Below are 19,280 nucleotides of genomic sequence, written 5' to 3'. Positions count from 1 at the left end.
TGCTGTTAACTTTAAGTAATGTGTTTACTCTGCTTTCTGCTCAGTCTACTGGTGCGGACTGTGTTCAGCTACTATCCTAACCGTTTTATAGCGCTTTAGTGAATGTATATACCGTGTGCAATTTTAATTCATCACTAGAAGACAGCTGTTTTAGTTGGAACAAATGCAGTTTCCTTCAAACTGCACTACAGAAAGGGATAAATAACACTTACCTTATCTGTTGTTATTCTTTCTCTATTCCTGCCGTATTCTTAAGGAGTTTGAATGAAAGTTTACTGGTTTTTGTAATGGCCCTTAACAACTCATTTGATCATTAAAAACTCTATGCCCAGCCTTTTGCAGTTTTATATGCACGGCACACAAGTGAAAATGGTATATGGACACAGCTACAAACATGTGGCATGCGTGATAGTTCCTCCTTCATATGAAATAAGAATAATTAAAATTGAATTTGCATTGTGCATTCACAGATATGGTCAGTTATATACCACCATTGCTTAGTGAAGTGTACAGTAAAATGCTCAGATTTTATTGTGGCCGTCACCGAGCCGAGCAGGAAGGAAAGCTCTCTCCATGTCTCTTCATCTCTCTCACATGTGCACAGCCAATAAATCACACAACTGAAAAAAAGTCATAAATATACAATACACTTGTGTTTCCGCTAAAAGACAAAAGGTCCACGAAGTTCTCGGAGGAATGGAAACACGAACACAGGTCTTCTACTTTCCCTCATAAAATCGGTCTTTGCGAAGACAAATGCTACTCACACTGTTGCCACCTATTTCATAAAAAGAATAACACTACCTTTTCACGTGGCTTTCATCAGAAGTGACATCTGCCGTGCCATTACGCAAGCATTGGCACCTTTGAGAGTACTCGTTTCACTAAAATCACCAGGTATCTGCTCTCTGCAGCAAATGTGACACCAAAATTGAAGAAGTCACTCCAACAACTTGCGAGATGTGCTGACAAAGCACTGTTACACACGAAAAAACGTACAGTTTGCCAGCAACCTGTGCAGTGGCGACATTCAGAAAAGCACATGACTCCACCACTGGCATATCTTATCAGTCTCAAGATCATTTGCATTGGTGCTGCATGCATAACCTTGTTGATATATCATATGTACAATGTGTTTATACTTTCTTCACTGTGCCATTCAAAACTTACGCAGTCGTCAGACTGCAAATTGAGAAAAGAAGACAAAGGCGAATCAGGGTGTTGCTGCTGGTGTGACATGTATTGCTCTGACCTCCCTGCAGTCTGCCAACTTGAAGCATTCAGATGGGCTAAGTTCTAGCTTTCTCGCATTGTTTTCTGCACCACTGGTGGGAAAAAGACTGTCGCAGAAACACATTTCACGGTAACATGCTGCAAGCAAGGCGTGAAATCTGGAAAACAGCCAAACGTTAACGTCTGTCATTAAAGGAATGGGAAGCAACATACATCTGTCATGTACTATCAACGTCGCACTTTTGATGCATGGCTGTTACGTCCATGACAGCCACACATCACACACATTAACATGTCTGTTATGGATGTGAATAGCAGGACAGGTCAGAGGTACAGACATGAAAAATGCATGTTGTGTCCAGTTCTTCATGTGATAGGCACGAATGCCTGGCTCTTTCCAAGAGGCACACCATAGCAACCAGCTTAGACCAGGCGCCACCATAAGGTGCAGTGTGGTGTTGGGATAAAGACCCAGCAGTGTATGGAGATCATGCATCTTGGTGAGCCATTCAACAAGCATCGGCCATCTCTCTATGGCACAGAGTCGTGGTCTGTCATTTCCAGCGCATATTTTACGAGAGGTGCATGCCCGACAAGTACCCAGCTCAAAGAAGTGGCAGGGACCTGTAGCTAGCATTCAGAGATGCTCAGTACGGCACTACGTAGTAGCACAAGCAGAAAAAAAAAACTACCACATGGTTGCCATCTCGTAGTTAAAATTCCAAAGCACTCAATGTTCCTTATGCCACAGAACAGTGTCAGCGCGCACAGTGCAGTTCTTGGATATGTCGTGGTTCCTCGCTTCTTTTTCAACACAGTTTGTGCCACAGGTGGCGTTAAAACAGTCACACTGAAACGGGACACATCCGACGCAGTTCTCTTGACAAGTCGTGACATGGTCCTTGCCGAGCATAGGTGGTGTCTTCAGGTCGCTGCTTAGTTCTGGTCCTTCTTGCCAGCTTTGGCATAAATACTCAATATCACAAGGTGCGCGCACTTGAAGAAAAGACCAGGGGGTGTTTGTTTCAAGGAAATGGGGAACGACGGGAACTGCCAAAGGTGTCAGTAGTCATGATGCCACCAGTTTAGTCTCAGACATAGCCATTTGCAGTCTTCTGATAGTGCTGCTGTTTGGGCTTGTTGAATGGCCTGGTGTTTCGCCTCTTCCAGAGACAAGCCACACCCATGAGCACAAAAATTATGGCGACCAGGATCACGATTGCAATGACGTAGCCAACGACATCACTGCCAGAGCTCTTGATGTAGTGGTCCAGCTCTATAGGCAAAAAAGGAAAGGTACATATCAGTCCTTTAGCCCCAGTGCAATGGTTATGATAAGCCAGGCATGGAAGGTACTGGTCTTTGCTGAGGTGTAAAGGAATGGAGTGTGTTTATTTATGCTTCGCAATGCTTCTGCTTATCCTCCTCAGCTCTTACTTCCTAGATGTGAAGACAGAGCCAGCCTGGTAGTAAGACCTGTTTTCTTTTTACCCTCTTTCTGTACACAAATCAGAACAACAATGACAGATATAAGTATTGTGTCTGGGCCATTCAAAATTAAAGGGACCCTGCGTGGACCCTATAATTTAGGAATAATTTTAAAAAATGGCTGCTCGCAGTAGCTTGCAGCCGATTAGGGCGACACACCACACCACGCAAGCCCTACCTTGATGACGTCAGTGGGCAGACGGGGCGGGCTTGAAGGCAAGACACGTTAGACAGAATTCGCAGGCATTTTTTTTGCGAGTTCGATATATGCAAGTTCGACAGTATTTATGTCATGATGGATATATGCCACCATGGTATTGCTTTTGCAGTTCTAAATTTGCATGCCATGCTTCGGAACCCTAAGGCACACTCCATCTGTGACACCCACTACTGTGTACAGTTGTTTAGCAAGAACCATGAGGCATACCGGCAAAGATGAGTGCAGCGGCTCTGCAAGTATTTTCACAGCTAGGAAGTAGCCCCACTCAGCTGAAATTCAAGCTTCATGCAGTGCACTTGCAAGTTTAACCAAACAGCACCTGTGGTGCTCCGGGTAACCAGTTTAAACTATCTTGTGCAGCCATCAGGCAATTGTGATTTGGCCAGAACAATAAGCCACACCTAAAGGCCATTGAAGTAAGTGCTGGGGCACACAAAAAATAGCCACATCCACATGCTATATCCAAACTGCACCCAATACCAGCTGTCACTTAATTTTGTTACAACACTGCTGCATAGCCACGATGATGAGACAGCGAGGCAAGAAATGTGAAGTGACCTTAGTCACTCCCAGTGTATACATGCACATTGCATTTTGGAACCATACTGACAGTATGTGTTGTGCCATCTGTTACTGACTTTCTGTGGTATGCACTACAGCAGTAGCGACAAGATGGGCAGATGTAAAATTGCGTGACATAACCCTTTGTACAGTACCTGGTTTGATGTACAACCTTTGCCCATAAAAGTAAAGTTTCGAGACTGATTTATTTTCTTCTCTAGATGTGATTCCCCAAAACAAATGTTGGTACGTATGTGTAGCACCATTTTTTTGGGATAACCTCAGCTATTTATGTTAATTGCTGTGGCAGCCGCTAGATGGCACTACATGTAGATAAATACGTAGTCAGTAATCGTCTGTGCATTCTATTGTGAGTGAATGTGGAGAGATGGACATCCACCTTGAGCAGCGTGTAAACATAAAACTCTGTGCGAAGCTTGGCAAGACAGCCACACAGACGTGTGAGCTCATTCGTGACGCTTACGGCAACAAGACATTATCGCGGGCGCGAGTTTTCGAGTGGCACAAGAGGTTAATTTCGGAGGGAACGTCGGTAGATGATACAAGGCAGGGGCGCCCTTTTACCTCACGGAATGAAAATAACGTGGCTCGGGTCAGAGAAATCATACAGCAAGACCGCACCATTACAGTCTGCATGCTACCAGATGCTCTCGACATTAGTAAGACAACACGCCACCAAATTTTGCGTGAGAACTTGGGGAAACGAAAGCTGAATGCCAGACTTGTGCCATACTCTCTCACACAGGACCAGAAGGACACGGGGGCATTAGTGAGTGCTGATTTGCTCTCCGACACAGAGAAGGATGCTGCATTCATCAACAGCATCATTTCTGAATACGAAGCATGGTGTTTTCAATACGATCCTCAAATAAAGAGGCAGAGCTCCAAATGGCAGTCCACAAGCTCTCCGGCGTCGAGAAAGGTGCAGTGATAGAAGACCAAAACAAAGACGATGCTGATAGTTTTTTTCTATGCCAGAGGTGTCAGACACCACGAGTTCGTCCTACAAAGGCAGACGGTGAATCAGGAGTTTTATATCTGCGTGCTCCAACACATGCGTGATGCACTGCGACGCCGTCGCCCTGACTTATGGGCATCTGGACAATGGAGCCTTCTACATGATAACGCAAGGCCGCACACTGCTCTCAGCGTGATAAAATTTCTCGCCAAGCACAGCATTACTGTATATCTCCATCCGCCCCACTCGCCTGACCTCTCCCCATGCGATTTTTTCCTATTTCCTCGTGTGAAGAGGGCCCTAAAAGGTCGCTGGATGGGGAGCGTGGAGGCCATTCAAGATGCCACGACAAAGGAGCTGACAGCCCTGCCAAAACAAGCATTTTCCAACTGTTTCTAAGACCTCAAGAAGTGTTGGAAGCTGTGTACAGACTGCAAGGGAGACTATTTCGAAGGGGTGCTGCACAAATGATTTCAATGTTAAACGCATTTTTTTAATGGACTCAGTCTTGGAACTTTACGGACAAAGGTTGTAATACCATCTGGTCATACAGTAATAAAATCTTTGGTCACAGACTAACTCAAAACATCAGTGAATGTTCTTACTTAGTTAGTGACCTAAGATTTCACTACTGCTCTGACACAGCCCTTAAGATGCAAACAGTTCCACTCACCAGCACACTGCACACAGCAGTTGCCCGAGCTGTGATTGTGAGTCCTGCACAAGTCCTGATGGCAAACAGTCTCCTGGCAGTGCAGGTGGCCACGACTGCACTCGCAGCGGTTGCAGTTGTCGATGACACGCTGCTCACCATCTGACAGCACTAGGCTGCCACGCATGCACTGCCACTGAGCTGCTGTCCGCACTGCTCCCTCTGGTAAGGCAAGATGAGAATGACCAAGTGCTTAGAGTGTGCTGGTGCATTTGTTGAGCATTGCTTTAGTTGAGTGAGAAACTTAAAGAAACCTAGCTACAATAGATAAAAAGTAGAAAAGCCTATAGTTTTTCTATAGATTGCACTTGAATCTATATAATACCAATACAGGACACCATACCTCTCAAACCGATACATATTTTTCTGATAAACCAACATGCTATAGGTCTGAGTTTTTATAAATCGATAATTTGGTTCATAGTTGCTAATAACAATGTACTGGGGCAGCAGAAGATTTTACAATTTCAATAGGCTGTGTCTTGTATATGACCAATACAGAAAGCAATGCATTTATTTTACAGACAGGTATATTTTTGTCTAATATACCAACATTAGGGGTGTGCGAATAGTACTTTTTCAAAACCAAATCGAATGTGAATAGTACAGATCTGTTACTGAATCTACTATGAATCGAACAGGCATAGAACTAAATTGAATACAAATGGAACATTTTATGAATATTTGTTATTCGTGTGAACATTTGAACAAAACAAATAAACGTGCGAAACAGTGGAGTGCTGATGCTGGTGCTGGGGTACAGTGCCATAATTTGTGAAGCTATAACCATAGCTGTCAAAAGATGCAACACGGATTTCCACTAGCTTTGGTCTGGTTTATGGGTATGTTTAATGCCCTAAGTGATTCAGGCTATGAGGAACACCGTAGTGGAGGGCTCCGAAAATTCCAAACACCTAGGGTTCTTTACCATGCACTGACATCACACAGTACACGGACCTCTAGCATTTTGCTCCCAGTGAGATGTGACCGCCACAGGCAGGATTGAACCTGCGTCTCTCAGGTCAGCAGCCGAGCACCATAACCACTGAGCCACTGCGGCGGCTGGATTTCCATTAGGGGGCAAACTCTCAAGATCGGACATCAAAGCAGGTTTTTCTGAACTTGCTAGAGCCCTGCTGAGTCACCCAAACTTGGAAGCCATGTGTGAGCGTTAATTATTAATTTGCTTTGGTTCAGTTAAACATGCAGAGAGACACTAAACATCTGTTTATAACAATTGTTGTAAATTGTGTTCATGACAAAGCTGATGTCACTGCTGCCTGGGTTTTTGTATTTTTGTTCTGTCCGATGTCTGCCAAAAAACAAACTTGTGCATTACACATGTGCATAAATGTCTGATGCTGTGTTCTCGAATATATGTTCTTATGAGCAGCTGTACACACATTATTTGTTCAAACTTTGTTTCAAATTCTTTTTTTTACTTGTTTAGTGTGAAGGACCACTTATGTATATTGCTGGCTGCAGTGCCGCACACAAGCACAATGTGCTTAAGCAGTGCAGGATTGTGAAAGTGCAAATCAGTGGCAATGAAACAATTTAAAATTTAAAAATAAAAGATGTCAATGCGGAGCACTGAACAATGAAACATCGTCTATGAGTGACATGACTAAACGGATTGTGTCGCGCCACTGAATTCTCCACCTCACACAGGCCGATTGCGGCAGCATGCAATGCGGTGCATCGGAGTGGGCTGTGTTTTTGAAAAAGTCAACAAAGAAAACTGTGGTGTGCCTTATTTGAACATCATTCCAATTATTCAAAAACTAGTCGAAAGCATGAGAATATATTCAATTCATTCCATGGGTCTACTTGACTGGCTGCAGTACACATTTTTAGAGTTCAGCAATTTAAATGCTGCTCATATATTCCAAAGCACTTAAAGGGGCCACGACAGCCTATTTTCATGCATACCCTGCTTATCGCCTTTAATTCCCAACAGGTTAAATTACAATTCCCCGAATTTTCAGTTGATTCTGTGCGGTAAATATTTTTAAAATGAATTTTTTTTCGTTTCTTCTGCAAACTGCTTGCTGGTCTGGCAACCTCTGATCGGTCATGAGCGCATACACGCCCTGCGTCATCTGCTGCGAGCTATTAAGGTGCTTGCATGCACACCGTACACGGCGGTTGCTCGAAAAGTTTTTTCTTTTAGCTTAGCGAAATAAAATGCATTTTTCGTGTTCTCTTTTTGGAAGCCTTCAACATGTTTTTATGTTTTGTTTTTAAAATATGAAATCCTGCCAATCTATATTTTAAACAATTATAGACTTTTAATGATATATAAACGCTCTTCACAAAGTGATGACCATTATATTAGTTATCTGGCAAAACTTGAGAAAAACACGCATATCCTGCAGACTAGACATAAAGAAATTTGGTTAGTGCCGACGCCTAGGGCATATTATACCGAGCAGTCTCTTTCTTATACTGTTCCAGTATTATTAAATAAGTTAAACAAAGAATTGTTTCACCCCTTTCAGCATTCAAGTGATGTTATTAAGCGATTTTTTCTTAGCAAGATTACGTAATATTGCACTCAGTTTAAATCTATACCTGTTATTTTTTTTTTCGTTTCCCCATGACCAGTTATTTGTTTTTCTAATACCTATGTTTGTGCTGCAATGCATAGCGCTGCTTTTTTACAAAGTGTTTTGTTATTTTGTTTCAGTGTTTATTTGGAAAATTGAAAATCTCTGCCTGTGTACTGTACTGCCAAGTCGATAAAGGGGGCAGGACCTCTGACAAGCTTACGAGCGTTTAGTCCTGTCTCCTTCTCTGTCCAAGAGAAAAATAAGGACTGAATGAAAAGACTGAATAGTACGCGAGCTGAGTGATCCTTGGGAGAGCGGACTTGCTCGTGGCACCCGTTTTCCCGATTGTTGAGGAAACAGAAATCGATGGGCCCCTACTTTATTATTCAAGCTTAGAAGCATGCTGTTTGTATGTTATGAGTGTGGTCTCTTTTGAGCAGTCAAGTGCTCCTGTATGTGAAAGCGGCACGTGCCGTGCATGCCTTCGCCCATGTGCGCCTGAAAGCTGCGGCGTTTTGTAGCTATACAAGCTCTTGTCTGCTATTCATCGGCTCGATAATTCAACTGAAATTATCAAAAAGTGGCACTAGAGTAACCTTGAGGCACGAAAGGAGCAGAGAAAAGTGGCGAGTGTGACGAATTCCCCACTGCATGCACGCGTTTGTAAGTCGAACATACATTTCCTTTGAGAACCGTTTTGCAGGAACCAAGCCGCTTGCAAAACCCTACGCGACTCGAATGCTTTCACTGCCCGCACCAATGAATGGTCGCCGCCGTCTAAATGAGTGCTTCAAAATAATAGTACAGCATTTTGCTGTGCGTGCGGTGCATACTGTGTCCCAGGAGTGCGACGATTACGACAACTGCAGCCCCGTGCTGAGGTTGTTTACATGGCTGTGCGCAAACAGTACTGCTCGTTTGCGTGACATGAAACGCAAGGTGGGTCCTCCTTATATTAAATATTACGTACTCTTGCTCACAAATTGCACTTCTACTCATTTACACACTAGGATAGCATTGCAATAAGCGCCAATGATGCTATATCGCCTGCTTGGGAAACGCTTCGCATAGGATACCGGCGCTTCCCGCTAATTGTATCTGCTTTCTCTTATGTCACGAAAATTTAATTTTAGATCGCTTCGGCTAAAAATACGTTCGGCCATTACTTGAATTAATGAAAACAACCAGACTTGTTGTCCACAGTCGATGCTGACGGCTGCTGCCGGCTGCCTTCTGCACATGCTATGCAGACCAGGTCACATATATCGGCACTTACCCCTTATTGTACTCGCGTCTTGCGATGTAGGCAGTCGTCGCTTTGAGAGCACTGTAGTCAAAACTACGCTCGACAGCTATTTGCAGGCGCTAAAGGTTGTGAATTTGCTCTCCGCAATCACCGAAATCGCACACACGAATCCTGCATACTCGCTAGGCCTCGTCACGAAAGGGGCCGGCGGTCCACCATCGACCGAAATTCAAGAATACGGCAAAAGTTACTCACTGATTAGTAAAGAAAGTGTGAAGATATGATATGTAGCCGCTCGTTTCGCTTTTTTCGATACGGATATGGTACACAAGCGCAGTTTTTCCAGCCATCGCCTCACCGGGCGTGAAGCTTCCTCTCGGCCACACAAGCCCAGGCGATGGCGGCGAGCGACGAGCGGCACCATCGTGCGGCGTTTTCTGCCCATGTCGCTTGCCTCGCCGATCGGTTCTATGCGCAGGCACTAAATAAAAGCACATCTTTGCTGGTGCACGCACATCGCGTATGTCGCTGTGGCTAGCATGAGGTTCAATAAGTTTTAAAATTCTTAAGTTTTAGAATGTCATACCAACTAGTCCCCTACCACACTCTTCTGGTTCCCACTAAGCTGACTCTTAACATTACTACGATACGCGGTCGACGTCGGTCCAGCATGACAGACCAGTGCGTCAGCGATGGCATTTGCATATCAACCAGCCCACCGACCTCGATCGCCGTCGCATCGGCCTATAGTGTGACTGGACCCTACCTATAACGAAGAAAAACTGCGTTACTGTTCTTATCGCTTTTGCGGCACCAGTCACTCATATATGGGGGACGACTGCTACTTCGATCGCCTGCGAAAGTACAGGGGGGAATGAGACATCGCTGCACATATTGCAGAAACGAGAGCAGACGACGTTGCTCCGTGCATGTGTTATAGTGACGTCACGAGAGCGTTCAATATGGCGGTAGCTACCGGTGGGAGGAGTCTCCCGGTTTCAATTTCAATCGTATTTTTTGGAATATACAGCGCGTCCAGGGAAACCAAATTTCGGAAACTGAATCATAAGCTCTTCCATTAGTTACTGAAGCACAAAACTGCAATATGAAGAGCGACCATGTCATGGCCCCTTTAAAGTGGAACTGGTCTTTCCAGAGGTTTAAGAACACAGGAGTAGGCAAAGAAAAAAAAAGATGTGGAACTGTGCAATAATTCCCACCATCACAACTTCGTAGTTACACCAGCTAAACAGTTCCAACCATCAAATTAGGCTCACAATTTTTGCTTTCTGTTAATTGTGACAAGAAGTGCCCACTCAGGTACGGAATGGGTAAACAAGTTAGAACTGTGTCACATTTGCACCAACATAAATAGAGTCAGCAGAAGAGATTGCTTAGCATTGGTGTAGATATAGCCACTTTCAGAAATGATATATAGAATGAAAATAAGTGAGCAGGCAATAGAGCCACCATAGATAGATATTCATGATCATCAAATTGTGATGTCAAAATGGATAATGTACAGGTTGAAATTTGGACAGACTGGTACACATTCATGATTTAACAGCGCAAAGAGGCAGGAAGAGATACAGAGCACACGGTGCTGTCCTGTCTCTCCGCAGTGTCAATTGTGGATTATCGCTGTGCATTATCACAAATGGATAATGCACAGTGTTTCAGAACGTATGAACAGAGGTCACATTAGTTGTTTCACTTGTGAGGGCATATGAATTGGAACAGAACAAGGTACAAAAACAACAAATGTTTTTAATGCAAGGATAGAATGTGCTCTAAGATCTAGTAAACTATGCATTACCTAAAATATGCATATGCTGTCTTACCTGAGGAGCAAGGGATGCAGCAGCTCCCAGATGTATGATTGGCAGATCGGCACATGTTTTGAGGACAGCCCATCTCGGAGCACTGCACCTGACCCAAGGTGCAGTGGCAACGCTTACAGTTGTCAGGAGACCAGGACGCTCCATCGGCATACACCTTCCCATCTGTTCTGCAGACTGGAGATGCCTTGGAGGATGTAGCTGCTGCTTGCAAAGGAAATGGAAAAAAAGGTGGTTGGCATTAACCTCAGATGTCTAGTGGGCAGCCAGTGATGTTCACATTGTATATTGCGGCAACCCATTAGATATTCACAAACAGCCAATAGAAGTGCAGAAGACATCCACTGTCTGTTTGTGGATATCTTATGGGACTGTACATGCGTTGTATCGGGCAGAATTTTCATGAAACACTGGCTTCCTGCATTAACGATGTTTAGGGTGGAATTGGGTTGTGATGCAATAGCAGATTTTAGCTAGCCTGCTGAAATCTTTAAAGGAAGAGCAGAAGTGTTCTCACAGTTGTGCAAATGTTATCAAAGCTCCAAATCAAAGAAACAAGGTTCTCTACAGCTTACATGAAGCTGCAAAATCAGTACCAGGCGGAGAGAACAAAGCTTTAATCAAGCATCCACATGAGATATACAGTACTGATGTTGTGTGAATGTTATCTGGCCCTTTTCACTCAACCTGAATTAAGAAAGTCCCCTTTTTATCAGCACTTTTATTATGGAGGGAGCACATTCAATAGCGAGCTCTTCACATTTAGGCTGAGCTGTTTTGGCTGGGTGTTGTAATGCGTGTCAGTCAAGGCAGTCGTTTCAGCTGAATTTTTAGAGCCGTACTGCCATTTAAGCTTTCTTTTCACTTCATAAACAGTGGCAGTGTTATTGTGCTTCTGTTGCTGCCCACAATATGCTCACTAGAAACACTGCAACAGTTGCAGCGATTTCTCAGTCACAGTTGTAACTATCAGGTGAGCCAAAATGTACAACAGGAACCAAAAGAAAACTGAATATGGTTTCATAATCTAATTGTGCTTGTGTATGTTATATTAGAAACTCTGGGGTGCAGTATAGTAGTGTACAATTATATGGCATTGAAAGACTCCTTTAAGAGGTGCCGTATGCCTCTTAAAAGAGTATATATAGACTTCTAACTTTGGTGGCATGTTTTCTTCTTTGCAGTGATGCGTAAGGCATTACTTTACATGGATAATCACCGCGTGGTATTCGCCTATGACCGCTTAATAATTTATAATCAAGTTTTTCTCTCATGCTAGTTAAGTTTTTATTTCAACAGCTCTGTGAAATCAAAGTTGCATTTAAGCCACGAGAGGCATGCAACAATTAACTTCAATATTGTCACGTAGTGGCGACGGCAGTCGAAGCAATGAAAAAGACAGCCATAAGTTCTAAAAGAGAACTGTTTATTAGGCTGGCCTGCACCCAGAATGGACTGAATGACTCGGCGGCAGTGAAAACAACAAGCGTGCTCAGCGGTCATCGAACAGAATGCCCGCCACTGTTCTCGGCTGTGCTCAATTTAAAGATGATACCGAACATTCGAGATAAAGCGTGCAAAGTTACTAGAATATTCTGGAACAAGGTAGAATCGGCTCCGCTTGGATGCGATCAATCGAGATGAATCTGGTCACGTCTTGCAGCCACAAACAAAGTGATAAAGCAGCTTTTAAGAATGAACAAGCACTACGAAGATTCACGGCAATATAATTGCTGCTTCTTCATTCATTGTCATTCCAGCTATTGAGACAGGCTGTCTTTAGCATTGTAGTGAAGTCAAAGGATGGAGGCAATGATTACAACGCAGTTTATTTATGTCTTGCGTGACCTATATGGAACTTTGTTGTCATGATTAATTAAAAAGACTAGTGCATAGGACTATGACGAAGATATTCATGACGAGTCCTCGTACTGTATTTTTCTATTTCTTCCTCCCAGTCCTATGCGTTAGTCTTTCTAATTAATCACAAACCACCAACCCTAGATTTCTGCCTTGACAGCCTCGACGTCACAGCCACCACTCGGCTGTTGAAACCAAAACAGCAATTCGATTATAAATTATTTTGTGATTGTAGGTGAATACCATGTAGTATTCCATGTATATCGTCATTACAAAGAAGAAAGCATGCAACCAAAAATTCTGTACTCCTTTAGATAACACATGGACATGCGTCACAGCACTCATATATCAGAATCGCACTTCATTTACTTCCAATGCCATGTATACAGCGGTGCCTATATATGGCTGCTTGCTGTAAGCAGCATTTCTTCTGATCTGATGACCACAGACTGTGCTCGTCAACTAGTGTCCCCCTGAATCCCAAGTTTAGTTTTGTGAGCAGAATTCATCCAACAAACAACCTGCTCTTTTTATTTCAACTAGACCATCGTTTGACATGTGGCATCACTTGCATTATTAGTGGCCTGAATTGGGAACAGTTGGGAATAAGAATAAATGGAGAATACCTAAATAATCTGAGATTTGCTGATGATATTGCCTTGCTGAGTCACTCAGGAGGTGAACTGCAAATCATGATCAACGAGTTAGACAGGCAGAGCAGATCGATGGGTCTAAAAATTAACATGCAGAAAACCAAGGTAATGTTCAACAGCCTAGCAAGGGAACAACAGTTCACAATTGGCAGCGAGAGCCTAGAAATTGTGCCGGAATACGTCTACTTAGGGCAGGTAGTGACAGCTGATCCGGATCATGAGAGGGAGATAACTAGAAGGATAAGAATGGGGTGGAGCGCATATGGTAAATTCTCGCAGATCATGAGTGGCAGTTCACCAATTTCCCTCAAGAGGAAAGTGTACAACAGCATAATCTTACCGGTACTCACCTACGGGGCAGAAACATGGAGGCTAACGAAAAGAGTTCAGCTTAAGTTAAGGACAACGCAGCGAGCCATGGAAAGAAAAATGATAGGTGTAACGTTAAGAGATCGGAAGCGGGCAGAGTGGGTGAGGGAACAAACACGGGTTAATGACATCCTAGTCGAAATCAAGAGAAAGAAATGGGCTTGGGCAGGGCATGTAATGCGAAGGCAAGATAACTGCTGGTCCTTAAGGGTAACGGAGTGGATTCCAAGAGAAAGTAAGCGTAGCAGGGGGCGGCAGAAGGTTAGGTGGGCGGATGAGATTAAGAAGTTTGCAGGCAAAGGGTGGATGCAGCTGGCAAAGGATAGGGTTAATTGGAGAGACATGGGAGAGGCCTTTGCCCTGCAGTGGGTGTAGTAGGGCTGATGATGATGATGATGATGATGATGATGATGATAAATAAAATAACACAGGAAGGAAAAGATGTTGCTAGCCGCGGCATCTGCCATCGAAACCTGAGCTGCGGCTGGTGTGAGAGAAAAGACAGAGAGAAAGAAAGGAAGGATAGGGGCTACTTACGTGTGATAGCACACAGAATATAAAGTACACTAACTTGGGCAAATTGGGCAGCAGTGGTTCTTGAGGAACAATGGCTCTAGGCACGTGAGTGGCGGGCAAGTCTCCCGGAAACAGCGTTCCTTGCCCGCATGACACAGGCAGCTCAGGCAGGGCTCCGGGCGCCACGACTGGCCATCCTTGTATCCTCCCGCACAGGGAAGCTGGTTGGACTGGTTACTGCCGAGCTGCTCCTCTTCTGCAATAGAGGGTGCTACCGTTATTTAGCTATGCTTGCAGTCGGCTCTAAAAGTTTGTGAGCCACGAAAGTTGTGAAAATTCTGAAGACTACAATGTGCCTCTTACTTTCTTCTTTTTTTGCACAAAAAAATCACACTTTTACACATTTGCAATGAAAATGCATTGCTCAATGTTGCACTCTCTGATGGTCATGATAAGAATTTCCAATCAGACAGCAATAATCAGATCATTTTTAAACCTGGCGGCAAGTTTGAAAAGTGCTGCTGTTATTACTTCAAGATAACAGGGGTGGATTTATCTGTCGCTTTTGGAGGGGGCTGTTAAGGGGAGGAGTTCTGTTTAAAGCATGTATTTCTTGGACTCTTCTGGTCGAATAAAAGGGGTTCAGCATGGTTTCAACTGAGAAACCCTGCAAGGAAAAGGCAACGCCTTGGGTATCAGACTGCTTTCTGGAGGTTTTCAGAAGTAAATTTAACTCTCCTTACCATGGAATAAATGACCGCGTTTTGTGGGTTTCGTTTAATTATTTTGGTCCAAAAACTATGACATTAAAGGTTGAATAAACTAACAAAACGAAGCTGAATAAACGCACTTTTTAATATCGGCTTCGTTAAAAGTTAAGTAAAATTTAAACAAATCTTGCAAAAGTGCATCCAAAAAGAAAAAAATTTAAAGACACCTTGGAATACACAAAGTGCATGTCTGCCTATTCAATAACAATTACTTCTGAAAAAATCAAAATTCTATCTTGTACAGTTTTATGGCTAGGCACGACGTTGGGCGAAACAGTCGGGCAAACCCTTCGCTGAACAGGCAGCATCAAAACTGATGTGGAAGCCCTACAAATAACATCGGTACGGTCAAGACCTTTTACAAAACAGGCTCAGAGTCGAGAAAAACAGACCGAAATAAAAAACTAACCGAGGCGCTGCCACCAGTGTTCTGGGCTGGTTCTTCAGGCCTTCGTTGCCCACTGAACTAAAGTCCTATGATGAGGCAGCATCCTCAGAGTCTGTGCTACTTAGACCGATAGCAAAATCAACCGTGGATGCAACTGAATCATGATATTTACTGCGTTTCAGGGCTCATGGCATGCCAGTGGGCGCAGCAATTCTCAACTTCTACGTTCCACTGTTTTCATATAGTGCCTAGACTATGCTGGTATATTCTAGGCACTGTTGTTTTCACGACCAGTTCAAAACTCACTGCCAAGCAGAAAAACTACAAACGATACAAAGAAAATTAAACTGGAACTCAGTTGAAAATTAAACTAGTTTTCTGGCTTCCAGGCATATGTATGGCACAGCTTGTTCAAGAATGGCGCAGAAGCGGTTAAGATTGCATTCGCATCTGTCAATGGGTGCAGCAGGAGAAAAGTTAAAATAAACACCTCCACTGAGATTTTGGTCATAGATGTGTTATTATTCGCCTCAAAGGAGTGCTTGAAAATGGACTCTTGATATAAATGCACAAACAAATGACCAAATGGACAGTAGTAAATGGCTCAAGTAACCTGTTTAATGAAAGGATGCTGAATGTTTACATCTACTCTTGGCTATGAGGCAGACTGGCATTTTTATCATTTTACAGTTGATCTGAAGTCAGAACTAAGTGGTGTACAACCTAGCAAAATTAAAGTGACTGACCTGTGCAGGTGGCACAACACTGTCCCTGCTTTCTCGTTGGGTTGGCACATGGAGCCGGTGGACAGGGCATGGTGTCGCAAAGGGCCACCCCATCTACGCACTCACATCGCACACAGTCGTCCAGCCACCAGCTGTCCCCTTCGCGGTGAATGTGGCCGTCAAGGCCCTGGCAGACGCCAGTGCCCGCTGGTGGCCAATGGAATGGGCTGGCTGCATCGTCTGGCAAGAGACAGCCATGTGCGTGTCGGTCACTGGAATTTTAGTTCCTTCTAGCACCCACAGTACGTTGCGACTACCTGTACAATATGACATGTAGGAACTTTGAGCTCGGAGCACAGATTATGCTGTCGGCGTTTTATTTGGTTCAATATTGGCAAATATACCAGGCCCCACACACATGCACGCACGCACTCACACACGCACACATATCTGAACATAATAACAAACCTCGGTGCACTCAATTATTACAAGTCCTCCAAATGTCTAAAAATTTTCAATGTTGTGTGCAAATTCAGGAAATTGAACCACTTGCATTTATGATGTCGCATATGGTACTTTGTGTGCCCATTTCTGTTGAGTCTAAACACAGCCCAAACTGTATTTGTGGAGTTTGCCGAGCATTTCAGTGAACACTTTCAGAAATAACTACAAAAAGGGAGCTGGAAGCGAAAATATTTTCAGGAATAAAGTCAGCTGCAGTGGATGTCAGCTGCTATAAAAGTCATCCTAATTAAGCAGCTATAATTGGCTGAAGGTCACTAAATAACTCTTAAATTAACACAGCCTGCTCTGGGAGTTAGTGCCAGTGGGAAGTTCGAAGCCACAGACAAACTGGTGCCGAATCAATTTTTGAAATAATGAAAAAAAAAACATTCTCTAAACCTCTGCTATGATGCCACAGCTCTGCAGCATGAGAAAATCCAGTGCTTTTTTTTTTTCTTGCATGAAACAGGAACTGGGAGTGTGAGGTGCGCAGAAAGCTTGGTGCAAATGTAACATCTGCTGATGACCTGCTGCAGTGCCTATGGCACCCGATTCGAACCGCTGGCACTATTGTACCCCACCATGCACATTATTTTGCTTTGCCTCTTGGTGCAAGAAAAACAACAGTCATTGTAAACTGTGCAATCTTCATTTTTGAGTGACAAAGCAAGGAAAGTGCATTGTATTTGATGGCACAATGAAGCAGGCAGTTCGAATTTGACATTGTAGTCATTACAACTAGTCATCAGTGGATACTGCGTTTATCGAGCTTCCTGCACACCTCATGTGGTCAGCTCCAGTTTCAAGCAGACGATAGTGCCGTATTTCTTCATGCTGTAGAGGTTTATAGAACGACTTTTTCTTTATTTCAAAAACTGACATGGCATCGTCTTGTTCATGCCTTCGAACAACCTATTAGCACTAACCACTGGATTATTCTAAACAAAGATGGAACTATTGAATTTTAGTTAATAATTTACCCAATTATAATGATTTTCACAGCATTTGACACCTGCCGCGGGTAACAGGCTGTCCCTAAAAAGATTTTTTTTCTATTTTGAACTTTCTGTCTTTACGAATTTCTGAAAGTGTTTGCTGAAATGCCCATTATGTGTATCTCAAGGAAAAGGAAGAAATGCGTCACAAAGTATACACACTTTGGCCATTGTTTATAGCTAGAGGGTGTCCGAAATTAAGCTTTACGGATTTCTTAAAATTATAGGCACTGACAGGTATGTGAAATCTACTTCTGCACATAAGTTATACACGTATGGGGGCACGAAGTGAGATAATAATTCTAACAGTCAGTCACCTAATTAACTAGAATCAATTATCGAACTTTATAGTGATTGCAATAAGTGGACGTGGTTACTGTATATACTCGTGTATAAGTTGCACTTTTATTCATCTAATTTTCTCAGGAGCAGGTTATACATGAATCAGGCCTACAACTACACATTAACACACTGTGGAGCCACTGCGACTACTGTATCAGATAATTAAAAAGCTGGCGACAGATACGAACATTTTATTTCATCATTCATCGCCGCTTTCGTGCTAATCGCCATCGGACGAGCTCAGCTCACCGGTGCTCTCACCACTGTCAGACAAGCTCGCCTCATTCGGGTGCTCCCAAAGCTGGTCGTCCTCTGTGCCATCCATGGCATTTGACAGCCCTGTGAATCTAAAACTCTTTGAGATGGCGTCCGCTGACAACGAACACCACACATGCAGAACCGAAGCGCACAGTTGGTGGAGGGACGCTCGCTTCAGCCACTTTGTCGGAGTTGTTCCATGGTTGCCCGCGGCCATCGACTCAGTGTAGCACCGCTGAAATTCCGTCTTGAATGGCCGGTTAGCGCAAACATCGAGTGCCTGCAGCATGCTTGTCAAGCCACCAAGAATTACAGCTAAGACGTCCGTTCGGCAGTCTGCCAGCCGAGTCTTCAATCGGTTCGTTAGGTGCCCTCTAAAGCTCTCGAGCACAAGAAGGGCTTTGCAGCTTAGTAGGCCTTCTGGTTGGTTTTGCCACGCTGTTTTCAGCCAGTCTATAACCAATTCGTCGGACATTCAACCTTTTTCTTGCACCTGGACTACAATACCCTGGGGAACTTCTCTTTTGGCAGTCCTTTTCCCTTAAAGACAATGTAGAGTGGAAGCTTTCTTCCATCAGTGGTGATGCTAAGCATCACTGTGCACCTTTGCTGTTCGGCGTCAGTAATGAGCACGGACATACTTTTTGCCCCTTTAGCTTCCATCGCGCAATTTTCGGGGGCATCGAACCAGACAGGGGTCTGATCAGCATTGCCTATGTGTGAGAGGTCGTACTCATGCTCCTTCCGAAGTGCGCTGACAAAGTGATAAAACTTCATTATTTGGTCCTCGTATTCAGCTGGCAGCTTCTGGCACAATGTCGTCCGACCGCGGATGGAGAGTTGATGCCATTTCATAAAAAGTTGAAGCCACCCTCGACTGGCTTTGAAGTCCGCAGGTCAAATGTTCATGTGCTGAGCAATAGCGATTGGTTTCATGCAGATCATTTCCGTAGACACCACGAAGTCATTGCTCCTAGTAGTGCGAACATACTCGGTGAGGTCCTCTTCAAGTTTTGGGAACTTGCACTGTTTCCCACGGAAAGCCTACCGGGTTCGGGTAGTCTCGGCGAG

The 19,280-nt window shown here is 43.9% G+C and overlaps 1 protein-coding gene across 1 annotated transcript in view; it reads right to left on the bottom strand.

The window, feature by feature from the left end:
* Positions 1-506: 506 nt before the first annotated feature.
* The window catches only part of LOC144133543 (cysteine-rich motor neuron 1 protein-like), a 148,762-nt gene continuing 129,988 nt past the window's right edge, over positions 507-19,280 (bottom strand). The window contains exons 7-11 of the mRNA XM_077666711.1: positions 16,132-16,350; positions 14,283-14,483; positions 10,833-11,033; positions 5,155-5,355; positions 507-2,509 (exon numbers count right to left, since the gene is read on the bottom strand). Of these exons, the coding sequence (XP_077522837.1) occupies positions 2,325-2,509; positions 5,155-5,355; positions 10,833-11,033; positions 14,283-14,483; positions 16,132-16,350 (1,007 nt within the window). The 3' untranslated portion in view covers positions 507-2,324. The remainder of the gene's footprint in view (positions 2,510-5,154; positions 5,356-10,832; positions 11,034-14,282; positions 14,484-16,131; positions 16,351-19,280) is intronic.

The sequence above is a fragment of the Amblyomma americanum genome, chromosome 5 (genome assembly GCF_052857255.1).
Source record: "Amblyomma americanum isolate KBUSLIRL-KWMA chromosome 5, ASM5285725v1, whole genome shotgun sequence".
In the NCBI taxonomy this organism is placed as follows: domain Eukaryota; kingdom Metazoa; phylum Arthropoda; class Arachnida; order Ixodida; family Ixodidae; genus Amblyomma; species Amblyomma americanum.
This window is presented reverse-complemented; position numbering and strand designations above follow the sequence as displayed.